Genomic DNA, 21738 nt, shown 5'->3' on the forward strand with positions numbered 1-21738 from the left:
AGAACCTCCGCCAAATCCACGGTGTTATTAAACACTCATTATACAGAGAGGTTGAAATGGTCCGAAAACGTGACACCCATACTCTAATTAGGCCAGCTGGGAACGTTCAGCAAAACTTCTTCCGCCCTCAACGTTCACTAAATCATGTAACGAGATATACTCCAGAAGTTTTCTGTCGTTTGAATTCCTCCCATTCTCCTTTATGACTTGGTTTAGAGTCGACGTGGTGTCCTCTTCATAGACTTGAATTAGGGACGCTTCGACGCCAACTTCATAACTTCGGTAAGGAAAAAATCATTGACGTGAAGTCAGTGATTTACTCTTAATTTTTTTCCCAATATTACACCAAATTTTGCATTAAGCTTTCATTGTCATTTTATATTACATGTCCCCAACATGGTTAGATTACGTTGTCGGATTTTGATATATTTTCAAATCCACAATTTTACTATATCGTTATGAATGTATTGACTGAAATATATTTATTTGAGTGATTCCCGATTAAATATGCAAATTTGAATATTTGGAATCCGATATTTTTGCTAATTGTCGAATTTATAATGAGCAGAATATTCATTATTTTCTGTATCTACCTGCTGAAATCCAAGGTTTGGTAACTTTTGCTCTCCTAGAGTCATCGGTTGTTTCTCGTCGTTTGGCGCGCTTGAAGTCTGTTTTCCGAATTTCTGATATATTTAGGTATTTGTTTCAATATATTTTGAGTTAATATGAAACGTTGATTCACTATGGGACATAAAAAGTGCGTTCTTTGTGGAGAAACTCGCGAATTGAGTGAGATATCGTATCACTGATATGTTTTCATTTCCGCGCGCTTCATGTCAACTTTGATAGTTCCATGTTAGGGACAAAATTTGCTTACTGAAAATGACATATGCTCCCTCTATCTATGTTTATTACTCTGAGTTTTATATTTACTTGAAAATCTCAACTCGATAGGATCAATTGTTACAGAATTACAAGATAATTTTGTCGCTATACTGCTTGAATTTTCTATGGTTCTGATGACGCTATCGATAGAAATTTCGCACGAAGGTCTAAATAATTATTGTCTCGGGAACAATAGATAGTTCTTCAAAACGAAATTTCGAACGAAACTAGAAATGTTATAGAACACGCAAAATATCATCTCAATCGAATATGTAGTCACGGAAATATTGTATATTTCTTCTCAATATTGTTCTTCAATTTTCGATGGTTCTAATAATTTGATCAGATTAAAATATCACATGGAGCTTGAAATTGGTATTTTCTATCAACACCCGAAATCTGCAATAAATTCGTCTAAGGGTTACCACGCACTACACGTCAAACCGTCCGACAGGACCTTCCGGCCATGGACCCTTTAGCCTTGAATCGTCCACCGGATCCGAATCGAAGGCCCAGCACGATACGTTGTAAATAAGTTGGCCACCCTGAATGCGTAATAAAATGAGGAAATAAAATCGGAATAGACCGGGGCTACCAACAACGTGGAACGATAGTGGGGGGGCTCCGAGGACCTTGTTTTATGCGGAAAACCTTTTTGCGAATGCTGATTCGATTAGGAGGTATTTCCACCAGATTGATCAATCCTAATGGGCCCGATGGAAGGTATACCGGGTGTTCTATGTTCGAGGCAAAGTCTGAATTTAAAGATTTGAGGACGAATTTGACATCAGTGGGTCGAACCTTATCGTTGTAGAGCAGTCCTGGGAAAAATCTTGGCTTGATGAAGAGTTTCCGGGGCCTGCACCAGGAAAATCAACCATCATTGATTGGTATGCTAAGTTTAAACGTGGTGAAATGAGCACCGAACACGACGAACGCAGTGAACGCCCAAAAGTGGTTGTCACCGACGAAAAAATCAAAAAAGTTCACAAAATAATTTTGAATGACGGTAAAGTGAAGTTGATCGAGATAGCAGACATTGTGAAGATATAATCTGAACGTGAACATAATAATATAATTCACGAATATTTTTACATGAGAAAGCTGTGTGCTAAATGGGTACCACGCGAGCTCACAATCTATCAAAAGCAACAACGTGTTAATGATTCTGAGCAGTGATTGAAGCTGATTAAATGCAATAAACCTGAATTTTCTCCAATCGACAGTCAGCTGAGTGGGCTGCACACGATGAACCGAATCCAAAGCGAGGAAAAACACAATAATCAGCTGGCAAATTTATGGCATCAGTATTCTGGGATGCGCAAGGTATAATATTCATTGATTACCTCCAAAAGGGCCAGACCATCAACAGCGACTATTACATAGCGTTATTGGATCGTTTTAAAAATGAAATCTTTAAAAAACGGCCACATTTGAAGAAAAAAAGTAGCTGTTTCATCAAGACAATGCGCCGTATGAAAATCAATGAAAACAATGGCAAAATTGCATGAATTGGGCTTCGAATTGCTTCTGCATCCACCGTATTCGCCTGATCTGGCCCCCAGCGACGTTTTCCTGTTCTCAGACCTCAAAAGAATGTTCGCTGAAAAGAAATTTAGCGCCTATGAAGAAGTAATCGCCGAAACTGAGGCCTATTTTGAATCGAAAAACAAATCGTAGTACAAAAATGGTATCGAAAAGTTGGAAGATTTCTATAATCGCTGTATCTTCCTCGAAGGTAACTATGTTGAATAATAAAATCAAACTTTGCCAAAAAAATGTGTTTTATTATAGTAGACCGGAGACTTTTCAATTGGCCTGTTATATTCCCCTTTTTTTCCAAAATCTCCTTTGAAATGTGGGAACTAGCCGTGCAGCATCATGCACATTCTAAAACTTTAGGATTACAATCTTCTATTCCTAAATCGACCACAAACGTTGCCACTTCCGTCTAGAAATTTCCCTTATCTGTGTTCGCACATTAGGCATTCTATGCATCTTTCCACAACCTTAAAACAGCAATATCCCGAGTTCCGGAACTATGCCGACTGATACAAGGAAGAGATCCCGAGGGAAGCGCGGTTTTCAATTACAGCTTTTCGACTGCACATGAAAAAGTTATGGGCCTCAGGAAAACTCAGAACATGACGCAACTTTATCCGGGAAGTTTCTGGTTTCGTCGTCTTTAGGACCGCCAGGAAGTATGAGAACGGCTTAATAAGAGACCAGAACAGGATCATTCCTATAATGAAAGTTCCTCTCTCGAAAATGAATCTTCGAGATTGTTACAAGGATTAGGGGAACTGGGTTAAGAAGCGCCTGAGGCAGGATTCGACGGACCGTCTATGGGGAGCTTTATTTCAAGGTCGAATTTCGTTTGATGACCCTACGGCTATTATTTTTGTGGATGAAAGTTATACGTTGAAAATTTAGGAATTAGGAGACGAAATTATTCTTTTTCTGAAGATAATAAGAAGGATTTCGTGAACTAAGTGATTTTATAGATCCTATGACATCAATTTTCGAGAAATTATGGTATACTATATCCAAAGTCCCTTGAACTAGTCCATAAAAAAGCTTGGCAAGATGTCCATTTGAAATGAATACCGGGGTTCATTCACTGGCCCCAAAGGAATTTCTGGAAACTTGGACAACCCTTGCATAATCGAAATATTCTGGCTTCCTCCTAGTGACTTAGGATATAAAGGGTTTTTTTTTAGAGCTATAGAACTTTAAATTGCAATAAAACAACGATGAATTATTCGATTGACATGAATTTTATTTATCCGCAAGATAATCTTGTGGCATCACATTTTAAATATGATTTCTGGCTCGGATGTAGTCCAATCTGGACGTCCAATTTTCGATGACTTTTTCCAACATTTGTGGCCGTATATCGGCAATAACACGGCGAATGTTGTCTTCCAAATGGTCAAGGGTTTGTGGCTTATCCGCATAGATCAATGACTTTACATAGCCCCACATAAAGTAGTCTAGCGGTGTTAAATCACAAGATCTTGGAGGCCAATTCACAGGTCAAAAACGTGGAATTAGGCGGTCACCATACGTGTCTTTCAATAAATCGATTGTGGCAAGAGCTGTGTGAAATGTTGCGCCGTCTTGTTGGAACCACAGCTCCTGGACATCATGGTTGTTCAATTCAGGAATGAAAAAGTTAGTAATCATGGCTCTATACCGATCACCATTGACTGTAACGTTCTGGCCATCATCGTTTTTGAAGAAGTACGGACCAATGATTTCACCAGCCCATAAAGCGCACCAAACAGTCAGTTTTTCTGGATGTAACGGTGTTTCGACATACACTTGAGGATTAGCTTCACTCCAAATGCGTTGAAGTAGCCATTCAACCAGAAGTGCGCTTCATCGCTAAACAAAATAAAACGGACGTAGTGCGCGATACGTATTCAGCACAGAACCATTATTTTCGAAATAAAATTGCACTATTTGCAAACGTTGTTCAGGCGTAAGTCTATTCATGATGAATTGCCAAACCAAACTGAGAATAAATCACTTGACAGCTGTTAAATCGGTCGCCATCTTGAACAGTAATGCCAACATAAAGTTATATACCTCGAAAAATAAACACCCTATACTATACCAGCCTATAACACCAAATTAATTTGATGGATATCGAAGCGAAAAAATACTTGTACTGGTATAGTTTCATTTTGTTCAGAAAAATACATGAATTTCTACACAAGAAAACCATTAATACAGGGTGATTCACCGGGATGGCCTATTAGACGTTTATGAAAAACTAATGACAATTTCGGCAATATCCCATACCTTAGGTAAAAACTCAACGGTTCAAGAGTTATTGGGATTCTTATGAAAAAAATGGTGGCGATATGGACACATATTTTTCTGAATGTTTCGCAGGAAAAGCATTTTCTGAAAATTTTTTTTTCTTTTTCGATTCTGCAAATAAGTAGTATTATAAGACTGTATTCGGTTAGGACCAAAAATGTACTGGGTGTTCATCAGAAGATCATAAACTTGGACAACTAAAATTCATCAAAACTCAATATTTTCAAATTAGAACCCATATTTTTTATTATTTCAGTCGATTCTACGTATAAAAATAGTGGGGGTTACTTAAGCAAACCCTATACCTAAATTGAATACTGTTAGCACTCAAATGAAAATATAATGAACTGTATGAAAATGAACTCTTTTAGCTTATACTAGAAAATACACCACCACCATTTAGTTGCACTTACCCTCGATACTAATTCTCCTCTGCTTGGGGATCCCCTCTCATCTGGAACTTCAACACCAACACCAATAGTCTTGTTAAATGAAATGAAAAGTTTGTAGCTTGAACACTTGAAAATTAGCGAAAATAGCGAAAAAGAAAAAAAACATATATATGCGATTCATATATACCGATACTCATCAATCAACTGTAAAACAATATGTTCCAAAATATCACACTTCACATGCGTACAGTGCCCCTCGAGAACCGTGGTGCATATGAAACAGCAAAATGAACAAAAAACGAAATATTGCAGTAACAAAAATACTTCAAGAGTTATCGAGGAAGAACTTTTAATGAGGAAAAACCGCCATCTATAACTTTGTGAAGTAGTCTGTGACTTTCAGAAAACACAGAAACGAAAAACACAGAATTAAACTAAAATTCGATGTTTCCATAACTAAATTTGACATTTCAAGAATTGTAATGAATTATTCGTAATTGAAAATTGTATTGGTTTATGGATTTCTTAACAATTCCAACGAAAAATTGATTATAATTCATGAAATATAAAATTTAGTTATCCAAACATCGAATTTTAGTTTCTTTCTGTGTTTTCCGGAAGTCACAGACTACTCCACACAGTAAGGAATTGCGGTTTTTCCTCATTTAAGGATCTTCCTCGATAACTCTTATAGTATTCATTTTATATATAGGGTTTGCTTAAGTAACCCTCCCTATTTTTGTACGTAGAATCGACTGAAATAATAAAAAATATAGGTTCTAATTTGAAAATATTGAGTTTCGATGAATTTGAGTTATCCAAGTTCATGATCTTCTTATGAACACCTAGTACATTTTTGGTCCAAACTAAAAACTAAATACTATTTATTTGCAGAATCGAAAGAGAAAAAATTTTTTTCGAAAAAAGCTTTTTCTGCCGAAACATTCGGAAAAATGTGAGTCCTCATCGCCATCATTTTTTTCATAAGAATCCCAATAACTCATGAACCGTTGAGTTTTTACCCAAGGTATGGCATATTGCCGAAATTGTCATCAAAAAAGCTATCTAATGACCTAATGATATACTGGGTGTGCCATTTGAAATAAGTAAGTAGTAGTTTGTTTCCGTTATAACCGGGAGTTATAGAGATCTAAAAACATTTTAGGGAGAAAGATCATTGTCTCAAACCCAAATATGCAAATTTTCAGTTCAAAATTATGATTACTCTTCCATAAACATCTAATAGGCCGACCCGGTGAATCAACCGGTATAATAAGTTTTCCTACAGCTCAAGAAACTAAACCAACTATATATGTACACACAGAAAATGTAAAATAAATAATACCCTCATCACACTGTACATACACCCCTGTCTATTATTCCTCTCTTCTCAACTTTCCACTTGTTTGTGTTGTTTTGTCTAACCTCTGTTTGTGGTTGCCTCTGGTGTTTATTATGCCTACTCGCCTAAAGCCTATCTTTCCCTTCTCTCCTCCACCTCTGTTTATAAAACCCTAACCTAACCTATGTTTATAAAACCTTTCTGGGAGAGCTCTGTACGAAAAAACAACTGAATCGTAATAGACAAATCCAGGTGATTTCCGTGAGAATTTTTCATGCAGAGCAGCTGAAATCCTCTGGTTGGTGTTGGTGAGGATTCCCAAAACGCCTTGGCAGTCCGCTTTCCCCCACCCAAACACATAAAAACGTTGACTTTTCCTTTGCAGCCCTATAATCATCATAGCGGAGTTCAACCACCAGGAGTACCGTGGAGGGACAGTACCTGTATGTCACACCATGGCCAACTCTGTCTGGTCAACCGCGTACTTCCTAGGCATCATAACCTCATTCTTCCTCATACCCTTGATAATCCTCATCGTTTTATACTGTATCATCGCGAAGAACCTGATGACCAACGCTGTTGCGTTAACTACAAATAAACACATCGATAACTACTCGATCAGAGCAAGGAAGCAGGTCATACTGATGCTGGGCTCTGTGGTGGCCAGCTTCTTCATATGCCTGATACCTTTCAGGATGTTCACCCTGTGGATCATCCTGGTACCACCAGAAAACATGCTGCATTTCGGCATGGACAACTACTACAACCTCCTCTACTTCTGCAGGATACTGGTGTACCTAAACTCCGCGATGAACCCAGTTTTATACAACCTGATGAGCTCAAAATTCCGAAATGGTTTCATGATCTGCTCCAGGTCCAAGAGAAAGTTCAGAAGAGCCAGAAATGGCACCTTCAGTACCACCATGAACTCCTGCAGAAGCAGCACCTTGAGGAGCAGCAACGACTACAGGGTTTCTTACAGACCCTCGAGAACCAACTCCTTGCTGATCAAGGGTAACAGTGAATCTCCGGAATCGCTGAAGAGTACAGACTCTCCCAGGAACTTCAGGGAGAATACTCTCAAGAACGATGGGATTAGATTGAATGACGACTGCATCGATGAAGAATGTGAGACTGACAATTCTGATTGCACCACCAGAAAGGACAGTTTGAATCTCAATGTCTTCACTGAAGAGGTGGTCATATACAATGAGCCTCCTAAAAGGAGGATTTTCCAACCTTTTGGAGAGAATTCAGGTGGTGAAATTCAAAGTATTTAGCTATGTTGTCGTAAGAGTGTTTTTGGATCTTCTTATTCTTCCAGGAAAGCTATGTTGTGTTTGTTAACATGCGTGTCTACGTCATAAACTGTTTTGAAACGAGCTTCTTGACAGTGATTATCTAACCGCAAACTGCTGAAGGACCTCCAATCAAGATTGTGGTTGATCCCTTAGGCTTAAGTAGGATATTGACTGATGAGCCTTGAGGCCACTGTTAATAAAAATTAAGAATTGAAGTATATAACTGAAATATTATCCTTTAGCTCTGCTGACAGCCATGTTTTTCCTATTTAGTGGATTTCACTGTATTTATGTTCGTCTGGTACCAAAGATTTAAATGTTAGTTGTAATAATAAAATAGCATTGTAATTGTTGTTTTATTTGATACCTTTTTTCATTGGGAAAGTTCAAGGCAATCATAATAATACGGATACAACCTACTGAAAAAAAAATCCGATATCAACACACATCTGGTAGGTTACATATGGTATGGTGAGTAGTTGAAGCAAACCAACAGATTACTAAGAATATAGTAAGGAATTTTTGAACGCATATCATATAATGTCTGCTCGAAAAAAAAAGCTTACTGATATAAATTATATTCAAGAAATCCAAACATCAATGAAGGTAGGTCTTTACACCTTATTACACTTCAGAACAACAAACAGTAAAACACCTAACTTTAATTTTCTTCGAAAACAAAAATTCACGTATTTATACTGGTGTTACCTCTACCAGGAAATCAATCGAAGAAATAAATATAGTTAAAACACTAGATAACATTTAGGTTATGTTAGGTTAGATTGGATTATTCCTATAATTATTCAGTATCTATAAAGAAGTCTCATTCTTAACAAGTTGTAGTAGTGCGCCTTCAGTCACCACAAGCACTAGAAGCACCAAAAACGCATGCTCCTCACCAACGTCAAACATCTAACACCTCTTCATTTTTCAGCCCTGTGCTGTCCATCACGAAATACACCAAAGAGCCATACTTCGATGGAACCCCTGTCTACGTCTGCTTCAGCTCCGCCTTAGACCTATGGCCTTGCATCTTCTTCGGAAGCTGTATCGTCATCTTCTTCCTCGTCCCCCTAGTCATCCTGATCTGTGTGTATGTGATGATAGCCAAAACCCTCATAACACATCCTACCTCCATAGCCTCGATGAAGATGACCTCGACGTCCAATCAGAACGTATTGAAGTACCGGAAACAGGTCATCCTCATGCTCGGCACAGTGGTCCTGTCCTTTTTTATCTGCCTGATGCCTTTCAGAGCACTGACCCTCTGGATTATAATAGGTCCTCAAGGTTCCACCTACAAGCTAGGCCTGGAGAACTACTACAACATCCTCTACTTCTCCAGGATCATGTTTCATCTGAACTCTGCTATCAATCCCATCCTCTACAACATAATGAGCTCCAAGTTCAGAGGTGGTTTCTTCAGGATATGTGGGTTGAAGCACTTCAGGAAGAGGTTCAAGAGGAAGCCGGAAATACTGAGGAAGAGCACTACGAGCTCTTCGGCCCACACGTCTTCTCAGCAGACTTCTGAGAGCTTCCTCAGCAACAGCGGTAGACGCAAACGTAAATTCTCGTCTAGCTTGAAAGAGGTTAAGGAAAGAACGTCCATAGAACGAGCGGAGACGACCATAGAACGGGAGAATTTGAAGGGAACAAGTAGTTGTAAGGATTGTTATATTCGTGCACCTGTGTTTGAGGTTAACGGTGAGAAGATGCCTTGTAACGAGATATTTGTGTGAGGGTTCGATTGTAAGGCATGCTGAACTAGCAGGGAAGAAAGGAACATCGAATAATATTTCTTCTTTTTATACCAATAGCATTCCTGAAATCCATTTATTTATGAAGAGGAGAGCATGAAAACTCTTCTGTACCCCACCAGAACTTTTTGATGTTCTCGTTAAAATACCTGGCTATGTTCACGTGTCTGAATGTATAAAAGAATGTTTGTATTATTGTACATTGAGGGTACAAGGGTTACTGGGCAACAGCACAAATCAACGGCCAACAATTTCAAGGTTTGCGATATTAAATAGTGATGCATACTATTCTATGGTGTGTTTGGATCGTTTTAAGGTTATGTCGAAGATGCCTAAAATACTTTTATTTATTTTCTAGGCATTATTTAATTATATCTAAAAGAGGTGCACATCTGAGAGTAATGAAATAAAGAATTATTATCTAACTCAATATTATATAATTTTAGAACAATTCTTCCAAAGTAATTAACCTTATTTTACATATCTGATTTATTTATTTACAAGTAAAAGTAATATAATTCACGTAGTGCTTGATATCATTAAACATTCTTCTTGATGGCCTCATCAACTTCACCAACAATTCCTTTCAATTTTTGCCATTGTTCCATAGTTAGCATCATACCTCTTCTGCCAGGTTTCAACTCTCCATTAGCTTCGTAAAATTCTCTGATGTTGACATACCATTTACTCTTGTATTCGGAAAGTTTAACGAAACGTTTATTACCTAGATACCATGAGTTTTCCTCTTCCGGGGTTATCTTTTGTTTCTTAACTGGACCTCTGTCTTCTTGGCCAGAATCAGAGTCTGAAGAATCTGCTTTCTTCGTTCTTTTCGGCATAATTTTAGGACCAGGTGTGGTTTTATCAGAATTGAACAAACACGAAAGATAAGCAGTAAGCACCCTCTTGAAGATCGATTCTTACTTCTAGACTAGAAATCATTCAGATTTTGGCCGTAAATTTATGTTGTTGCCTAGATATATTGATTTCATGTGAAATCTGGAATTGGATAATGAATAGGAACTATTTATTTAAATATAACCAAGAATTTATCAATGTTTGTTTGATGGTAAAACTTTTTAAGATATTATCAACCTAAACCAAATGTTATATATTGTTACATATGTTATATGAAAGATTATAGTCACCTGGAAACAAAACCATAATAAAATTACTTTATTCAATGACAATAACAAAGAATTATCTGAAAAATCGAATATGTTATTATCTAATATTTCTAATTTTTAATCGAATATAATATTGGTTGACAAAATGACTGATTAGCAATATTTTCGAAGAAGCGACTAAAAAAGACAAGCAAATTTTCAATGAGATAAAAGCATAATTTTTCAAAGGATTTGTGATAACGATACCTAATAGTCAACAGTGATCAAAGATAGTATCAAATGTTGTTTGGTGTATACATTTTAATTAGAATGACTGAAACTTTTAGTGGAAGTTATGCCTCTAGTCATCCCATATGTACCTTTTTATACCTCATTTATGTATATCAATTTTGATCAATGTTTAATAAAAAATTCACAAAAAAAAATAGTTAAATACTTTATTACTTTGTAACCCATGATTTGTCATTTTCCAAACGAATAGAATAACTCTACTTTTCGTTTAAAACTGCTGCAACCTACTGTGCATTCGAAAGATAACGAAAGGAATTGATAATTCAACCTAATTCCCCAATTCTGCCCGGTGCAGTTGTTTGAAATTCGGCAACGTGAACATTTCACATTCTGGCGAAAATATAGGTGCACAAAGTTGGGCTTACAGCATCAAAATTCGTTGGAATACGGTTGGAAACAGTCATAAGATAATGTCACGAGATGTTATGAATTTGTAAACTGTGTTTGTTCATAAATTAGTGATAAAATCAAAGTAATTTATGGTCAACATTCCAGTCAGCAACGTTCTTTACTGAAGGAAGGTCGCAGAGAGTTCTAAAATTAATTTAAAACATATAACGGGACACTATGAGTACAACGGCTGAAAAATTGAAAATTGTGGGTGTTGATGTGCAAGACATAAGATTTCCCACCTCTCTATATGCCCATGGATCGGATGCTATGGTAAGACAACTATTTTATTTCATCAGTATCAATTTTTTTCAAATGTAAGTCTGTGAAAAAATTGTAAAAAATTTATTTAGTTTACTATATAAAAGACTAAAAGTTTATTATCATTACTTCCCATCTAAAAACAGTCCAATACATATGCCTATGTATAAAACAGCAATTCAGTACTTTTCAAATTCCATTTTCCTTCAGCACACTGATCCAGATTACTCAGCAGTGTACGTAACCGTCAAACTCAGAAATGGTATGGAAGGTAATGGTATGACCTTCACCTTAGGACGTGGTAATGAGATAGTTTTGGCAGCTGTTGAGTCGTTGAAAGACATTGTGCTAGGACAAGTAGTAACAGACATTTATAAAGACTTTGGCAACTTCTGGAGAACTCTGACTAGTGACAGCCAACTCAGATGGGTAAGCTATATCTATGTGTATAAAAATTTGAGCTTGTTGACGAAGATATGGATCAAATAACTTTAAAACAGAAAATAAAATATCATAACTAATCGATAAATCCTACTTCACTACAGTTGAGAAGATGGCAGAGGTCATAAAAATTATCAACATTGAGATTTGGCAGCCTTCTATACAATAATTGCTTCCTGAGATCAATGCTTTTAAGTTCAGTTGCTTCCTTTGATGTCTTAAATATCGTAAGAGGATTGAAAAACAAAGCATCCTTTGGAGCTGACCTGATAAGCACAGAAACAGTGAAGGCAATAGCGTCTAACATCTTTACGATACTAGCTCCTTTGATCAACCTATCGTTCAGGATAGGCCAGTTCCAAAATGCCTTATGCCTCTGATCCATAAAAAAAAAGGGATAAAAGTGATCCCGAGAACTTTAGACCAATACACTATTGTATCTATATATAAAAATATATTTATTTCAACTTGAATACAGGTAGGTCCTGAAAAAGGAGTAATCCATCTTGCTACCGCTGCTATAGTGAATGGGCTATGGGACCTTTGGGCCAAACTGCTCAAAAAACCTCTTTGGAGACTGTTGGCAGACTTGGAACCAGAACAGTTGGTATCATGCATAGACTTCAGGTATCTATCGAACGTTCTGACCAAAAACGAGGCCATAGAACTTCTGAAAAGGGGTAGAGAGGGTATGGAATCCAGAATAGAGGATTTGGAAGCAAATGGATATCCGGCATATACAACACAAGCAGGTAATAAAACCACATACCTAAAAATATCCCTCTTAAGTGGTACCTAACCTAATTTAACCTAACAATACTATGACCTCACAGGTTGGATAGGCTTCACAGACCAGCAGATGAACGAAGCTGCAAACAAATACCTAGATTTAGGATTCACAGCGTTCAAAGTGAAGGTTGGAAGAAACTTATATGAAGACGTCAAACGCTTAGAGAAAATAAGAGCCCTCATTGGTTGGGATAAGACATTGGTAAGAAAATAACTTCACCTAATGCTGAAGACTTATATCAGCGGGATTGTTCAACAGAATTAGGGAATTCCGGGATTTCTAGTTTTTTCATGCTTTGATCGACAAACACAATATCTTGTTTCCAAAGACAATAATTTCAAACAATTTTAATGGTGCGTCCTTTCTCGAGATTGCGATGTTAAATATCGAGACCACAGAAGAAATCTAGAGTAAGGCTAATAAGTGATCCCTGCCTTATACACCCTACACATCAATAACAGAGCTTGGTACCAGAAAATGGTGTCGTTCTGCCGAGTATTGTGCAGCGTGCAGAAACTACTAGAAAGTCCGAAATTTCCTAACTATGTTGAGCAACTTCGTCTAAAACCAAAATAAACCAACTCCTTCCTCTAGATGGTGGATGCCAATCAAATTTGGGAGGTGCAAGAGGCGATAGACTGGATGACCCAACTAGCAGTCTACAAGCCTCTTTGGATAGAAGAGCCCACTTCTCCTGATGATGTGTTAGGCCATGCAGCCATAGCTACAGCTCTTAAACCGCTAGGCATAGCTGTAGCAACAGGGGAGATGTGTTGTAATAGGGTTCTCTTCAAGCAGTTCCTCCAAACTGGAGCCATGGAGTTTTGCCAGATTGATTCTGCCAGAATTGGAGGTGTCAACGAGATTCTTTCTGTTTACCTTATGGCCCGCAAGATGAATGGTAAGAACAGCAAATCATATGGTTACTGTTTTTAAAAAGAACGTATTTCATTTGACTAATTATGTTTGGTAACTATCGCAAGAAATTCTTTTTCAGTCAAGGTTTGCCCTCACGCCGGTGGTGTAGGTCTTTGTGAAATGGTGCAACACCTCCAAATGTGGGACTACGTAGCACTTTCAGGCGATAAAGAAGGAAGGATGATAGAATACGTAGATGAACATCACGAACATTTCGAGGACCCATTGGTCATCAGAAACGCCTGTTATATGCCTCCAAAAGTAAGAGAAAAGTAACCTAACTTCTAGGTGAAGTAGTCATTGATTAAATGTTGTTTTTTACAACTTTAAAACTGTTATTTTAATCAATATACATATATTTTCAGGTTCCCGGATACAGTTCGACATTGAAGCAAGAAGCAGTTCTGAAATACAGTTACCCCAATGGAACAGAATGGTTAGAGATGTTCCAGAAGGGACTGTTTCCAAAAGCGAAGAAGTGATTGATTGAATAAAAGACTAGATTACACTAGAATTATATATTTACAAATTGAAAAGGCACTTATGAGGATTAAAATAAGTTAAATGATGTAAAAATTATTTATAAAAATAGGAATAAAGTTTTTTCTTATTCTTTTGATGATTATCGTTTACCAAACATAAAACGATCCAACTTTCTTTGTTTAGCTTTTTGATTTTCAGTCTCTGACTCGGGTTGTTTCCTTTTCTCTGCTCCCTATAATGAAAATGATATTTTTAAATCCGTCCAAAGTAATTTGATCTCAGATAAATTCAGTTAGTTGATATTTAAACAATATTTTGTCTCTAAGATCAATCAAATTGAGTAAATCAATTTTAATTTTTCAATGGAAGTGTACTTACCTCTTCTTTTTTACCATTCAATTTGTCTGCATTAAAACTGATTCCTGCCGTACTGTCTAAAAGACTCAAAGGATTAGGATCGGCAGGTTTGGTTTTCTTCAAACTTTTCAAAAATGGATTTTTTGGGGGCGCTGTTATTATCGCAGATTCTTGTGAATCGAAAGCCATCGAAGAATTAATTGAACCATTTATCGATGTCGAAAATGAATCCTGTGTTTCGGACTTTTCGGATTCTCCATTTTTCGATCCCTAATTTGAAAAAAAAAATGCCAATACTAGGAATTTTTCATTGTTTTATCAACTCACCTCTCCACTTCCCACAATAGTTTTCTTTCGAGAACTATTCTTCAGATCTAGAGTCAATCTCCTAGGAATTTCAGATTCAGTAGATTCCACTTCCTATAATCGAAAACATTAACAAAAAAAACCTCCAATCTGAAATAAATTAAATTTATCACCTGTACTGTATTATTTACATCCTCCTCATTCACTAATCTTGCTGCGAGGTCTGTAAGTTTTTCCACCAAACGTTTTTTATCCAACCTTGAGGCGTATTTGATTCCTAAATTGATAATCGTCGGGTTTGCCAATATCTCCATGATTTCTTGAGCTCTTTGGTCCAAATTAGTTTTACAAGCCAGCTAAAAGAATCAAAAAATGACAAACGTAAAGTTCAAATTAGTATTTCATGCAAAAACAAAAAATTCTCAAATATTACCGCAAAAGTTTTAAGAGCTGCTTCCTTCAGTTTCTTCTCAGTATTCGGTATCTGCAGAGTGGACCAAGTGAACATACTGCTCTCCATCTGTCCCTTTTCTGTTGATAACTCTGCGAAAGGTGCCTCCAAAGGTACTTCGCACATGGTTGGTCTTGGTGTTACCGTTGGATACCTGGTACCCCTACATTTTATACCGCACAATGTCTGGTAGGATTCCAAAATAGCCGTAACGAAGAACTCATCGGACATGCCCTTTTTCTAAAGAAAAACTGGATTAAATCAAGCTCTCCCAACGTTTATTTATACTTACATGTTTGTTGACATCGCAAAATGGTATCCAAGTGTTGCAGTTCAAGGGATACATGTGGAGTAACCCGCAGGAGTCTAACACTCCGGGAGTGCCTAAATCTGAGAATCCCATCCAATGTAGGGTGCTTTGGGGTCCCAGAGTACATCCAAGGTCTTGACCTTGGAAATTCATCCCTAAGCACAGAGAGGTTAAGTTAGGTTAGGTAAAATAAGACAGATGATGTGATTCTCTGTGAATTACGCTCTTTTCTGTTATTAAAATGATTGTTTCATCTTCTACCTCATTCCTCTCACCTTCTAATCTGATCAACTTGAAAGCAATACATTGGTCTCCTTTCCTGACAGGTGCAGAATGATAAGCCACTAAAATATCATCCCTGAATGAAGATAAGCATACTATGGGACCAGGTAAGGAGAATACTGCCCTCTGGGTGCCAAAAGGAGAACACACTCTCACGATATAATTGGCCAAAGCTACACAAACTAACAATTCAGAAGCTGCAACGGCCACTATTTCTTCTGTATCCTCCATCGTCAGAGTCCATTCTTTCGTTCGGGAAGCAAGAGGAATCACATTGATCTGACTAAGAACAACAAATTTATTAAATATAAATTTCAATATCTAAAGCGTTTTCTGCTAATGAAAGTTGTATCTCTGGTTCTATAAATGATATTCTATTTCAATTGAAATATACCTGAATTTTTCTCCTCTATGTGTAAATATTCAATATTATATTTAATATATTAAATAGATAGCACTCAGCCACTTCACAGAGGATCTATTTATTAAGTCTTTCATATTTTGGTATCTATTAGGCCAATTGAAAAGTCTCCGGTCTGATGCACAAAAGGCGGTGCTAGTATTAAAGCCATATGATTTTGAGTGTAGCTACTTTTGTTATTTGAAAAAAGATGAAAAAAAATATTTTGGATCGTTTAAAGGATGAAATCGTTAAAAACGGCCCCATTTGAAGAAAATAAAGGGTGCTGTTTCATCAAGACAAGGCGCCGTGTCACAAATCAATGAAAACAATGGCAAAATTGCATAAATTTGGCTTCGAATTGCTTCTGCATTCACCTTATTGGCCAGATCTGGCCCCCATCCACTTTTTCCTGTTCTCAGACCTCGAAAGAATGCTCGTTGGAAAGAAATTTAGCGCCAATGAAGAAGTAATCGCCGAAACTGAGGCCTATTTTGAAGCGAAAGACAAGTACTACAAAATGGTATCGAAAAGTTGGAAGATCGCTATAATCGCTGTATCGCCCTCGAAGGAAACTAAGTTGAATAATAAAATCGAATTTTGCCAAAAAAATGTTTTACTATGGGGACTTTTCAATTGGTCTATCAATAATCATTATGGCTAATAAGATGTTTCTTATTAGAGCTATCCCTTCAGGACCTTTTATGTTTAAAAGGTCCTGAAGGGATAGCTCTCTGATGTCAAATGAGTTGAAACGTAATTCAAGAGAGAGGGAGCATAATAGTTTTTCTTTACATGACGATTTTACTTAAGCCGCGTTGAGGAACTTTATTGCAATAAAGCCAAGAGAATAAGGACTAAAAATCAAAAAACACAATCCTGTAAAGAAAGATGACGAAACTGAAGAGAGTACCTGGTGTTTGCTACGACTAGGGCAGATGTGCTCAAGGAACCCATTGTGTAATTTTGATAATTTTGCATCATCATACTGCTGTGGAACGTTGAGTCGTGAAAATCCACCTCGATCGATTTCGAATTACTCTCATCTTCGTCTACAGTACTGCCGTAACATCTAACTACTCCTACTTCATTCCAACAAAGATATCTCGGGTCTAAGTGGTAAGGTGTCGAAGAAGGCATAAAAGCTTCCTGAAGCGGTATTTCAGGCGTTCTAGGTCTAGGAGTTGAGGCCCTCGACATAACTGGAATACACACCGTTATTCGTTACACTTTCAGAAAATGATATGCAAGGCAATTACCTGATTGTATTTCTGGTTCAGCGTCTTCAGCATATTGCTTCTTAAGTTTCTCCAATGACACAGCATTTTCATTGTCTTCATCGTCGTCTTCAAACTGATACTCTCCAAAATCTACATCATCATTTTCAGTTTCTCCAGTTTCGTTTTCCTCCTTTTTCTCTTTGGAAGAATCTTCTTTGTTGATACAATCCGACATTACTCCCAGTTGACCTTCTATATCAGTATAAACGATTTGATTCTGCCCTGATGAAAAAATTAAATAATTCAAAACTAAATAAGAATTTTTATAAATGTGCATTTTTACCTGAAGGGTTCCAAACAAACGCAGATATTCTGGTACTATTTGGGTGTTTTGTAACATTATTCACAGTTTCTCCAGCAACATCCCAAACAACAAAATCTCCATCAACAGAAGAAGCACCCAGGTATTTGCCACAAGGTGAGTATTGAACAATAGAATACGGTTTCGTTACATCGTCACAGTTCAAAGTACATATTTCTGACCAATCTGAAGTATTCAAAATGACAACAGAAGCCCCATCTGGATAGCTAAGTTGATTACTATCTTTCGGATTGAAATCTATCCTACCTACACATCAATATGTCTATTAATATAACAATCAATGTTTTCACAAAATGAAAACTCACATAAGACTGTTGCATTAGAAAAACTGTTTACTTTAGGAAAACAATTTATTTCTTTTTGGAGAGATTTATCTGAAACATTCCACACACGAAGTTTGCCATCTCCGCAAGAAGCTGCAACTAATTTAGATTTAGGACAAATGGCTACACTCAAAAATGGAGCAGTGCCTTCTATAGTTGAAATCTTTTTTTGCTCTCCCTCAAACTGAATGAGTTTTACTTCCATTTGTTCTGCTGCCAGTGCTATGAGCTACAAGGAAATTACATCATTCCAAAGGCATGAATGATCCGAATAACTTACTTCACCGCTTTTGGATATAGCAATGTTATTAATTGGAGCCACGAATCTATCAAGTACACCCTCTCTATCACCGTCAGGAAATGTGATAATTTGAACGTCATTATTGCTGGTGGCAATGTATAGTTTACTTCCTTTTTGTCGAACTGCTAGTGCCCATTCACCAACACAATTGTGAACAGGGTCTTCGTATAGATCTTGTGACCAAATTCGAATGTCCCCATCTGAGCCACAAGTTACGTATTTCCTATAGACAGAGGAATGATAGCATATCTCAAAATGTAGATGTATTAGTAAATACTCACTGTCCATCCTCTGAGAAACAAATATCAGTGTATCCTTCGTTATGTGCATATCTGAAAGGCACATGAGAAATGGGCATCTTTGGTTTATATTATTAGCTATATTTTGCAAGAAAGTCTATTGTTATTCAGGATTTGAATATAAAAAAAATTTCAAAGCTCTTTCTTTTCTCACAAAATTTCAAATTGACAGGTTATTGACTTTGGCGGGAAAATGTATTTGACGTTTTATTTGATTTGAAATCAATATTCATGTAATCAATTTGTGTTATTTTTAATTTGGATGTAAGATCATTATTGAGACAATGGTTAGACTTATTATTCAAGAACCTGTATGAAAATGAATATTTCGAACAATTTATGGATTGATAGTAGGAAACTACCTTTTGAAGCTGAAATATTTATCAACTTCATCATTTCCCCACAGATGGCGGTAACTGAACGAAATAATTTTTAAAAATGAAATATTAGTTGTTTCCGTTGTTTCGTTGAATATGTGAGTTTTTGAGTTTTAATTCAATTAAAAAATATACATTTTAATCATAATTAAATTTTTTCTAGGAAATGAAAGGATATAAGTCGTAGGGAAAATAAAATCCATTTTCTAATTAGAAAACCCTTTTCATGAAATTATTGCTAGACCTCTAACGTACTAATTGATCATGTCGCAGAAGATTACGCATTGAGATGATTGTTTTAGTGTTATCTAATTTGGGAAGACAATAAAAGAAATAAATTCATTAATAAGTGAAAGTTTTTAAGATTAGATTATGCGCGTAGAGGCGTGGTGAATCAAACGCCAGTTTACAAGTGCTTCACTGCATTCTACACGGACTTTTGTCAACAATTTTGAATGTGGTAACTTTTCAAGTCGGTGGAGGGGGAAAGCGCCGTCTCTAGACCGAACACGGGCAAGCGAAAACAGCAAACGGTATACACAATCCAGTGCCGCGCCGCCATCTTGAAGTGGAATGAGTGGGGGCTACAGCTTAGTGAGCACCTAGCGTTGTACAAGAAATTACGAAAGTGGCCTATAAGACTGTAAATTTAAGAAAATAGTGTTTACAAATTGAAAAAATACCTCATTGTGTCATATGATAACCGAAACGTGTTTTAGTTTGTGTGTTTTTCCTTTGGCGGACTTTGCAGACCTGAAAATTTAACAGCGTGGCTACACTCTACAGCTTGTCTTTGTTTCTGTTATTAAGGTAAGCTTCTTCCCAACTTTCACATTCTATTTCTGTCGAATACTGTTGAAACGGTTATATTCGAGGTTTTAACAACATCCATCACGTTGCATCGATGAAAAATTAACCTTTCAGTTGAGCATTCCATGTCCCTTCTAATTGAATATGCGAATCATGTTTTTTACCGGCTTTCTAAGTTCGACTAAAAATAACCCTGAAGGAACTCCAAGAGAGTTTCAATTTCTCATCGTCCAACTCGACCTTTTCGAAATTAGACGTTAACAAAACTATCTCCCACCTATTACTGAAATAGGTTATATTGTCCATTCTAGAAATTGATTCAATTAATAACATGGCTGCTGGTTACTCTAAAGCTTCACGCTTTATTACTGTACATTATTGACACTGGCCCATTTTCCTGTTTATCGTTGTATGACAGACCAAAAATTACATTCACCGTAATCGACTATCTCACTTTCTCCATTTTTCATTTGATTTCACTTTTTTTCTATCTCTGTTTACCTCGGATGTGATGTACAGAAAATTCATTAGCCTAATTTTGCCGACGTGACCTTGATTTCTCATTCAAATTGTAGTAGGCATCTTGAAAAATGCAAGCTCGACATTTGATTACTTTGCATATTGTGTCAGTAGGTAGATTTTATATTGAATTGTTTTTGCAAGGTCTCAAGGTCATTTTGATGAAATCTCTCGCGATCTGAACTGTGGAGACGGATGCATTGCCATTAATTAGCACGATTTCACATCAATTTTCATTACGTATCTGTACTTATCATTTGCTCATAAATATTGAATCATGGAAAGGTATTTTTTTTCACAGAATCGAAGTGTGAATAAGTTATTCTATGATACTAACCTACGAATAGAATTCCTTTCGAGTTATCGTCTAATAATTACTTGATTACTGTATAATAGTTAACATTTAATGCGTTCCTTCCTAGATTTTCGACAGAGATATTCCTAAAATTGGATAGAAACCGAATTAAATCTGTACACGTACAGAATTGTGGTATTGTGTCCGTCAAAGCCAACTTGATCGGTCAGAAGGATACTGTGATATCAAGGAAGTGTATAATTTCAGTTTCGTGACTTGAAAATTAATACTAGTACCTAGTTGATAACTGGAACATAAAAAGTTTCGCTTTCAACCGTAGTAGTAGTTTCATCGCTGTCATTATATTATTATAAAGTTATTACTTGTATCTTGTAATTCATATGTTATTTGACATATTCCACAAGATGTTGATCGTGCCTCGCTTCAATGTACGTTCATGTTAAGAATTTGTGACGGCAGTCTTAATCACCGGTTTGTAATCTCCATACCTGTTCCTTCCATCGGTTATGTAATTTTGAGTTTCACTAAACTCTAATGATTTATTTGAAGATTGATTGTTGTGTTAACAACTAATAATTGGATAGGTGATGGTGTTTGGTTGAGTTTTAAACTATTATGAATATTCATATTTCACGTACGAATGTTTAATTGTTGAGATCATAGAGTGGATGATGACGTTACAGCCGTAACATTTTTATGACTCCGTATTAACATAGATAATGAATGGGGACAAAGATAACCACAGAGTTGAGTTGGGCGTTTTTTAACGGTTCATTAAGTCCCGTAAGACGGATGGGGGAGGGTTCCGAAAGATCGATGATAATAAATCTATCCCTCGGACCGCTTCAACTTCGATAATTCAAATTTGCGAGG

At 36.7% G+C, this 21738-nt stretch overlaps 5 protein-coding genes across 17 annotated transcripts in view; 3 read left to right on the forward strand and 2 right to left on the reverse strand.

Moving 5' to 3' along the window:
• LOC123679992 (thyrotropin-releasing hormone receptor) overlaps nucleotides 1-9890 on the forward strand; it is a 117520-nt gene extending 107630 nt beyond the window's left edge. For 2 of the 4 annotated variants that reach the window (XM_045617609.1, XM_045617608.1), the window contains exon 4: nucleotides 6836-8099. In XM_045617609.1, the coding sequence (XP_045473565.1) occupies nucleotides 6836-7730 (895 nt within the window). In that variant the 3' untranslated portion in view covers nucleotides 7731-8099. Of the gene's footprint in view, nucleotides 1-6835; nucleotides 8100-8685 lie in introns of those variants that run through there. The other 2 variants (XM_045617612.1, XM_045617610.1) reach the window with 2 other exon arrangements.
• Nucleotides 9891-9925: 35 nt separating this feature from the next.
• LOC123679994 (RNA polymerase II transcriptional coactivator-like) lies at nucleotides 9926-10903 on the reverse strand. Of its 2 annotated transcripts, none has more exons than XM_045617615.1 (2): nucleotides 10885-10903; nucleotides 9926-10510 (listed from the first exon to the last, which is right to left on the reverse strand). In XM_045617615.1, exon 2 carries the CDS (start codon nucleotides 10348-10350, stop codon nucleotides 10051-10053), a length of 300 nt encoding a protein of 99 aa, XP_045473571.1. In that variant the 5' UTR covers nucleotides 10351-10510; nucleotides 10885-10903; the 3' UTR covers nucleotides 9926-10050. The 2 variants fall into 2 exon arrangements, with proteins under 2 accessions (XP_045473571.1, XP_045473570.1); XM_045617614.1 differs by lacking the exon at nucleotides 10885-10903 and adding an exon at nucleotides 10660-10680.
• Nucleotides 10904-11194: 291 nt separating this feature from the next.
• On the forward strand, nucleotides 11195-14342 carry LOC123679993 (mitochondrial enolase superfamily member 1-like). The gene is made up of 7 exons (XM_045617613.1): nucleotides 11195-11592; nucleotides 11791-12009; nucleotides 12500-12773; nucleotides 12855-13012; nucleotides 13406-13712; nucleotides 13809-13990; nucleotides 14095-14342. The coding sequence occupies exons 1-7, from the start codon at nucleotides 11497-11499 to the stop codon at nucleotides 14209-14211; spliced, it is 1353 nt and encodes a 450-aa protein (XP_045473569.1). The 5' UTR covers nucleotides 11195-11496; the 3' UTR covers nucleotides 14212-14342.
• Nucleotides 14233-19040, reverse strand: LOC123679991 (WD repeat and HMG-box DNA-binding protein 1). Its single transcript, XM_045617607.1, has 13 exons — nucleotides 18826-19040; nucleotides 18524-18767; nucleotides 18226-18472; nucleotides 17882-18166; nucleotides 17578-17820; nucleotides 17232-17520; nucleotides 15912-16201; nucleotides 15619-15791; nucleotides 15309-15566; nucleotides 15049-15231; nucleotides 14897-14989; nucleotides 14591-14839; nucleotides 14233-14444 (listed from the first exon to the last, which is right to left on the reverse strand). Exons 1-13 carry the CDS (start codon nucleotides 18900-18902, stop codon nucleotides 14352-14354), a joined length of 2724 nt encoding a protein of 907 aa, XP_045473563.1. The 5' UTR covers nucleotides 18903-19040; the 3' UTR covers nucleotides 14233-14351.
• A 697-nt stretch (nucleotides 19041-19737) lies between these two features.
• The window catches only part of LOC123681272 (C-terminal-binding protein), a 61184-nt gene continuing 59183 nt past the window's right edge, over nucleotides 19738-21738 (forward strand). For 3 of the 9 annotated variants that reach the window (XR_006747673.1, XR_006747677.1, XR_006747674.1), the window contains exon 1: nucleotides 19738-20030. The gene's annotated coding sequence lies outside the window, so the exon portion shown is untranslated. The remainder of the gene's footprint in view (nucleotides 20031-21738) is intronic. The other 6 variants (XM_045619578.1, XM_045619583.1, XM_045619584.1 and 3 more) reach the window with 4 other exon arrangements.

The sequence above is a fragment of the Harmonia axyridis genome, chromosome 5 (genome assembly GCF_914767665.1).
Source record: "Harmonia axyridis chromosome 5, icHarAxyr1.1, whole genome shotgun sequence".
Classification (NCBI taxonomy): Eukaryota; Metazoa; Arthropoda; class Insecta; order Coleoptera; family Coccinellidae; genus Harmonia; species Harmonia axyridis.